At 38.7% G+C, this 8,066-nt stretch overlaps 2 protein-coding genes across 2 annotated transcripts in view; one reads left to right on the top strand and one right to left on the bottom strand.

Annotated features, from left to right (window-relative positions):
- Positions 1-585: 585 nt before the first annotated feature.
- ndufs6 (NADH:ubiquinone oxidoreductase subunit S6) lies at positions 586-1,640 on the top strand. Its single transcript, XM_056742059.1, has 4 exons — positions 586-752; positions 1,048-1,101; positions 1,236-1,358; positions 1,479-1,640. Exons 1-4 carry the CDS (start codon positions 609-611, stop codon positions 1,545-1,547), a joined length of 390 nt encoding a protein of 129 aa, XP_056598037.1. The 5' UTR covers positions 586-608; the 3' UTR covers positions 1,548-1,640.
- Positions 1,641-5,374: 3,734 nt separating this feature from the next.
- irx4b (iroquois homeobox 4b) overlaps positions 5,375-8,066 on the bottom strand; it is a 37,250-nt gene continuing 34,558 nt past the window's right edge. Inside the window, exons 3-6 of the mRNA XM_056742202.1 lie at positions 6,874-7,116; positions 6,688-6,779; positions 6,285-6,598; positions 5,375-6,135 (exon numbers count right to left, since the gene is read on the bottom strand). Of these exons, the coding sequence (XP_056598180.1) occupies positions 5,594-6,135; positions 6,285-6,598; positions 6,688-6,779; positions 6,874-7,116 (1,191 nt within the window). The 3' untranslated portion in view covers positions 5,375-5,593. The remainder of the gene's footprint in view (positions 6,136-6,284; positions 6,599-6,687; positions 6,780-6,873; positions 7,117-8,066) is intronic.

The following is an 8,066-nucleotide window of genomic DNA, read 5'->3' as shown; positions in this document are numbered from 1 at the left end:
CTTTTCTACAGCCCATATTTAAAGCTTAATACGGGAACAAATAAAGGCTATTTTCACACATGCAGACTTATACAAATTCAACTTTAAATTCATTATTACCAAAGTATTCATAATAAGCGCATTAGCATCAAGGCTAACGTATAACTACACCGGTTAACACGTCACCAACATTTGTGGCTTTGATAAAACAATCGCCAGACATACGCTACAAAACATATGCATACCATACCTGTCTAGGTGCACCCCTATAAACACGTTAGGAGCAATTTATTCCGAAATGCAACAGCATTAGGTGAACATGCTTTAGCTGCACGGACACTGTGCGAGTTCCGGTGACGCAATGACTTTGAGGAGGAAAGTCATGACCAACGCATGCGCAGTCGCAGTGCACTCACTGAACTCCTGAATTAAACTTGTGTATACGAATGTCTCTTATATTAGCCTATATAAAACAATGAGCAAAAATGATAAATAAAGCAAAATTCTATATTCTTAAGGTAAACGTATTCAGAAGCACATATCAAATATTATCAGCACTTCTTAGACAGCAGGGGCCAGCAGAATTTTGATACAGACGCAAAGGTTGCTGGGTAATTGTCACAGTAAAGATGGCGGCCACCCTACCAAGAGTCCTGTCCTTCGGTAAAAATACGAGGTCTTTGCTTAACGTTATCAAGGTATCTGCTGCTCCATCTCAACGATATAGCGTTGATGTGTCAAAAGATGGGGAGAAAATAACACACACAGGGCAGGTAACGTTAATATTTATTCGCACTTTTATAACTCTTAAAAGTTGTGCACTTCTGTTTATCTCTATTTGAAAATTTGGGGCGACATATAACGTTAAGTTACATCGATTTAAATGCAGTAAGTTACTACTGTAATGTAGTTTACGCATTTATTGTTAAATTAATGATCAGACAACAGCAATATGGGAAATGTATGATATTGCTGCCAGCCAATGTTGTTATTGTAGTTATTATGGCACTGGAGTTTGAGGATTTTAGATTTTGTTAAATGACTAACTGTTACTTGCTTTTGTTGCAGGTCTATGACCCAAATGACGTAAGAAAGGCTAGATTCGTAGGTAGAAAAAAAGAGGTAAGGTAATGGATCAATGTATACTGCTTAAGAAAATACACCACCCTGAAGATGTTATAAAATCGTTTAAATGTTTGCAATACAGTAAAGTAGAAATAAATCACTCATTGAGTCTTTCAAATGTCAATGTGCAGGTGAATGAAAACTTTGCCATCAACCTGGTTGCTGAAGAGCCAGTGACGCATATAGAGTCAAGAGTTGTGTCCTGTGATGGGGGTGGAGGTGCTCTTGGTCATCCCAAGGTTTACATCAACCTGGTAAATAAATCTTTCATATAATAAAAGAAGCCCTAATTATTTATGCTAAAGTTATGCTAGCATGTAGCATGAAGGGTGCGGTGTCATACAGTAAAAAAATAATTCAATCTTTTTTTACAGGACAAGGAGACCAAAATTGGCACATGTGGATACTGTGGGTTGCAGTTTAAGCAGACACATCATCATTGAGGGACTGTCTTGTGTTTATGTCCTATACATTACGTTCCTTCCTATACATCTAATACTTTTCTCTGTACAATAAAATACGGTGTAAATACAAAACAGCAGCATTTTATTTGCGTTTCAGTATTATTTTTATTATTATTATTTATACCTTCAGCATACCTTCAGCATGCACTGGGACGGTTTGCAGCCGAGTGTGAAGCTACTTGGATGAGAATCAACACCTCCAAATCCGAGGCCATGGTTCTCATTCGGAAAAGGTGGGCTTGCCCACTTCAGGTTGGTGGAGAGTTCCTGCCTCAAGTGGAGGAGTACAAGTATCTGGGGGTCTTGTTCACGAGTAAGGGAAGGATGGAACGGGAGATTGACAGACGGATCGGTGCAGCTTCTGCAGTAATGCGGTCGCTGTACCGGTCTGTCGTAGTGAAGAAGGAGCTGAGGGACTATGTCTCCCGGCTGGCATGGGAACGCCTCGGTGTCCCCCGGAAGAGCTGGAGGAAGTGTCTAGGGAGAGGGAAGTCAGGGCATCCCTGCTTAGACTGCTGCCCCCGCAACCCGGCCCCGGATAAAGTGGAAGAAAATGGATGGATGGATTATTATTTAGATATGTATTACTGATTGCAATACAAGACATCATTAAAGAGGTGATAAAACGTGTTCAGCTTATAGGGCTTATCCCAGTATTCACAGACAGATGGCGTACTTTATCTTTTCAAGAATCATCTGAGCATTTAAAATGTACATAATAGTAATTTACTTTTATTTTAGTACAGAGGAATAAAAGAGTAGCACTATTTGTTAACGTTAGATGATGCATTAGCTTCCATGAAATGATGTGTTTTTTATTTTTAAATTATTTATAGTTAGAATTTCTGCATTTACTGAAATACTAAAATCTAAAGTTTAAACCGTTAACAAGTTAATGCACAGTGAACTAATATGAACAACTGTATTTCCATTATCTAATATTAAAGTAAAAATAAAATTATTAATATATTAGTAAAAACTATATTGATATTTTTAATTCATGTTAGTTAATGCATTTATTTAATGATTTTAATCATTTATTTAGTATTTAATGCATTTTTTTTATTGTCAAGTTTTGCCAGTAACATTTTTCTCTAAGAATTAAAATCTGCATAGCTGTTTACACGTGGTGGTATAGTTCAGTGAGTTCTTCATGGGAGTTAGGATGAAGTGGGAGTTAGTTACGTAGAATGAATGCAACGCATATGTAACCTGACAGGTGTAACATTTAATACTGTTTTCTTGCTGAGAAATAAGAGGACTGGTCAGCATTAGGCTTACACATTTTTTTTTCTCTGACAGATGTTGCAGGAAATTTTATATCATGGTCCTTTACTTAAGTGTTTTTGAAGCAGTTCTAAGTGGCAAGGCAGGAAGAGCAGAGCAACGTTTAAAGTACAGACGAACTGCGTCGCTGTCTCGTCCTGCTAAGTTTGGAGGATGTCATGTGGGATTTAGTCTGATAAGAAACACTAGAGCAGAACAATGCATGTTTGAAAAAAGATCATATATATATTTTATTAAGAGTATTCTCTGCTGGTCTGGCCATGCCAAATTGGCCTTGTGGCAGTGTGGAAGAAGCCCGGTCTCTAGTGGTGCATACACTGGAACCGAGCTTTCTGGCTGGAGGGCCTCAGGTTGAGAGAAAGGCAGCCATGCTGCTATAATTGGGGCTGGTGACAGAAGGCAAGAGACAGCGTGATGCCAATTAACCCTCATCTGCGCTGTGTCTTGTCCGGTGTGTCGGATAGGTAAGGCTTCATTGTTAAGGACCGGTGCTTTTTTCTTTTTCAAATGTCTAAATTGCAGGTGGTTGGCTAGTTTAAACATTGCTTGGAGCAAAACTTTGGGGTGAAACTGAGCATATGAATTGTCCTGCATATAAAAGTGGGGTCTCTATTATTCATGAAGCTAAAAGGAAGCCATAAAAGATACAGGAGGATGATGCAGGTTTGCACAAAATGTCTTTGATGAAATAAATTGCTCAGTAGGCAAGAGTGATTGTTGCCGGTTTTAACACAATGAAAAGGTTTGTGTTTTTTTCTATTATTCTATTTAATGTTAATATAAGGAGAGAATTTTTAAGTAATTTCCCATCAGAACAGCTTTTCACCACCCACTGGATCAGTTTTTTTAATAATTACTGTTCCAAACTGTCACAAGAAATTTATTCGGTCTGTGATATGACTGCTAACTTTACCTAATTGCCTGCATTATTTCTCCTCTTCGCCATGTACTTGAGTCATGACCTTTACTTATAAGACCATGCCATGTTTCTCAAAGCTGGTACACGATCCACTAGGATAGCTGTGGCCTCGAGAGAGACTTATGTGTGTCATTATGTGTGTGTCTCTACCTGTGATGATATTTTAAAGCCAAGTTTGCTATATGTTTATACTCTTATTTTGAAGACTTGTGGCACCATGTTGCAAAATGTTTAATGTGGCTTCTAAACACAGAAGCTCGACACACCCCAAAAATGTAATCCAAATCTTGAATAACTAACTGAACCTTAAACATGTTTACTTGAACATTGTGGGCATGTGTTGTTTAACTAAAACTAATGCCTAGGCCTATGTGGGTAAACTTTTTTCTGGAAACAAATGGAAGCTTGTTTCTGATTTAGAATAGAATAACACACATTTGTTTAAATCACACATGCATTGTTTTTTAATAACATGAATGCAGTAACTCCTTTAGTAGGCATTAATTCATTATTATCTCTATTGAAACTATGAAGAAAAAACTGCACTGGCTTTGCAGAGGGCAATGGTTCACACAGAATTTACTAAACAAGTTAGTATTCTTTCTTTTTGCTCATTTCAGTAATTGCAGAAGGTGACTTTACTGGATGTCATTATTTATTACGTTAAATAAGTTATTTATAACGCCGAACAAGAAAGGAATTCTCGGATGAATTCGATTTGAATTATTCAACTCGAAATTGGTAATCCCATACCGGGCTGAGGCAGATTTCCTCTCTAATTAACATTTTATCATTATCTCAGGCTTCAGATAGAAAATAATAAAATGAAAACATCCAACAACAAGAAAAAAGTTTCAATCGTTTGTGCAACGATCACTTCCAAATATGTTTTTTTTCTCACTGAAACGCAAGATATGTCTAAAACAATCAAGTTGGTTTATTTCAAAATCACATGCAAATGCATTTGTTTTGTAATTTCATTTTGTTAAACGGGTTGTTTCACAAAATGTCTAAGCACCTTGTGTCGATTTATTTAAAATCTTCCGACCTAATACTTTGAAACTACTCTCACAGTGAAAGAGTTCATTCTAGACTTCTTCATTATAAATTACGTTCGTTTGTACACCAGGGACAGGATAAATTGTTCTAACAAGGTTGGGTAAACTCTGTGTCTATATAGATGGTTTAACATTGTGAGAATGTTCCTTTCATAAGCAGTGTTCTCAGCTCGTGCAGCAACTCCTTGTTGACATTATCAGTCACTTAATGAAAATAAACGCTTCATGATTTCAGAAGTAGGCTACTGTTGATTAAACAGTTTAGCGGATGTCCCTTTTGAGTATTTATATACATGTCACGACTAAGTGCTTTTCACTTCAGTACCGATCTAAGAAAAACGTTATGTGTTGGGGTAAACATTTTTGTGAACTGAAAGACTGTAGCTGATCAGACCATCGTGCACTTGGCAGCAGTTCAGAACCATGGACAGCGAACAATAGTAAATTCTCTTACAATACGACTTTTATTTCGGAGAAGTGAGAGGAGAAACTTGGTCCTCATCTTGGGAAAATCGGTGTATTGTGCTATTATACCGTGACCACTTTCTGATATTAAACTCGAAATTTCAAAAAAGTGAAAAAGTGCCAAACGCTCTAAATCTACGTTGATGCGTTTAAGTTATAAGTGTGAGTTCAACAAACTTTCATAAGGATTATATGACAACACATTACAATCCGATGCTAATAATTGTTATATTAGCACTTTTCAAACCTATTTTTTTTGTGTCACAAACGTGTATGAAACAAAAGTTTTGGCCCACTTATACATTTTGCTGAGAGGAAATAGGTCCTGAGTGTTCCTGGTAATTATTCTCTGGTGAGGTGGCTTCGGTCCATAACTCCGTAAAGTTGCTGAGCGTTTGATGTCGAAATATAGGGTCGTGAAAGACACCATCAACCCAGTTTCTCAAAGTGGCAACCGGAGATTCTTGTTTCCTTTTTGTTAGGTCTGAATCACAGTTTGTAGAACTTTTGTGCATGCACGATGAGTAATCGGCTTGGTTTAACGATGTGGCAGTTTGCGCAAGCGACCAGATTTTTGGCTTGGTCTCGATGGTCTTTTGGCCTTGAAGGTAGATGGTTTGGTTGTCCTCAGTAGTTGGTTCGAGGCGGTCTTCACTGAATTCATGGACACCTCTCGGGAACTCGGTGGATTCGTGAAATGACTCTTCAAATGTGTTATCTTGATATTTTTTTGCCTCCGCAAACGATTTCGAGTCACACTCAGAGCTGTCTGATTCGACAAGATCGAAGTCCTCCAGATCGCTGTGAAGTTGATCAGTATCATCCTTTCCACTGTTGCCTGTAATACAAATATGTAAACATGTTATAAAACAGTACTGAATACAATATGTCAAAAACAAACACTACCAACAATATTTTGACGTATACACGAGTGAACGTTTTTGCGCTTTGGTAACGAAAATAGCATAAAAAAAGCTTTAAACAAACCATTGAACTCCTGCTCTGTCTTTATTCCCTGTGACCCGCCCATATCTTCTTGGTCGTCATCGCACTCTTTCTCCTCTGATGTCTTGTTGCGCGGTGACCACGTCATCTTATTTTCCTTCTTGAGTCTCCGGCGCGCGTTGGCGAACCAGGTTGACACCTGCGTAAGGGTCATCTTAGTGATGATCGCCAACATGATCTTCTCCCCCTTAGTTGGATACGGGTTCTTTTTATGCTCCTGCAGCCATGCTTTTAGTGTGCTGGTGGTTTCTCTCGTAGCGTTTTTCCTTCGCGTGCCTATGTCCACGGATCCGTACCTAAATATGAGGAGAATTTATTTTTAATAGTGATTTTCGAACACACATGTTAATCTTAAAGCAACAAGCAAAAAGGTGTCAATTCTTACCCGTATCTTTCGTAATGTCCGATTGGGTGTTCATACGAATAGTACGAAGAGCTTTGACCTGTCGTCGTTCCAACTTTTCCACTGAGTTTTCCCTAATATGTAAAGCAACAAGAGCTCAGTTTTTAAAAAAAACTTCCAACAATCATTTTTAGTGCGTTAAACACGCGTCAACATTAAAATGCATACCATAGAATAAAATGAAGTTGAATCTGGACCATAGGTGCTGCACGCATCATAACTGTGTTTTTTTGAGCAGGTGTTGCCATAGACAGCGGTGGGCATAAGGTCATGCCTACCAGGGGCCACAAGCCTACTTTCATATACCGGACAATAAAGCGAGTTTTGACCTGAAGACGCCACTCCAGCATCCAACAGAGAGTCACTGCTGGATTCATAGCAAGCGCCCAGTGCGTTAGAAGACATCAGAAGCTGTGGAAGAAAGTACACACATGACACAACGTGTGCATGAAAGAATGCATTCGTTTATTTTCTACTTTTGAGCAATCTAATTGAATCTTACGCGCCGAGACTTATACTAAATAAAGTATGAATATACAGCATATAAACATTGCAGTTCAATTTGTTGCGCAAATGTCTAACAAACACTTAATGACGAAATGTTTTGAACACACTTTATGTAACTCTGGTAGAGCATTGCGTTGGCATCGCAATGGTCATTGGTTCGAGTCCCAGGAAACACACAAAGTTTCTATAGGCTACTTTACTTATTGTAAGCACATGGGCATAATTGTCAGATGTGCTGTACTTCATAAGTTGCTTTGGATAAAAGCATGCATAGCTACATGAAATGCAAACATGAAAAATACAAATGACTCCACATCAAGTAATGCCACAAACTGATTATTAAAGTTACGGGTACAAAGTTACCTGGGGTGCAGCAGAGTATGAATAGCCAAATTGTGTAAATGACATGATGAGTGTCCACAGAGCAGAAGGTTGCTGTCCCGATGAGAGTCATCAGTTCGAAAGAAAAAAATCTTCTTTTAACCGTGTGTTAGTCGATTTCTCCTTTTAAAATGTTGTCACACATTCACCTCAGGATGTTGCACAGAACAAAAAAAAACACGTTGTTTTAAACGCCGACGAGTCTGACGTCAGAGGAGCAAATTTAAAGGTCCAGAAAGAAATTCGAATAGTCGCAAAAAGTTGTCGCGCTCATAGTGAAGCGCATCACAGTCGCTGTGTAACTCAACGATGCGCTTGTGCACTTGCTTTGAGAGTCGTGCTTGTGAAGAGCCCGCGGGGTCTCGCTTGCATTAATGAGGACGTGTTCAGTTTCCTCGCTGGAGCACCTGCCCGCCAGCAACGAATCACACATCTGACTCCTGCTCGATCGCAGATGATTGATGACCACCGCC

Source organism: Triplophysa dalaica, chromosome 25, assembly GCF_015846415.1.
Source record: "Triplophysa dalaica isolate WHDGS20190420 chromosome 25, ASM1584641v1, whole genome shotgun sequence".
Lineage (NCBI taxonomy): Eukaryota > Metazoa > Chordata > Actinopteri > Cypriniformes > Nemacheilidae > Triplophysa > Triplophysa dalaica.
This window is presented reverse-complemented; position numbering and strand designations above follow the sequence as displayed.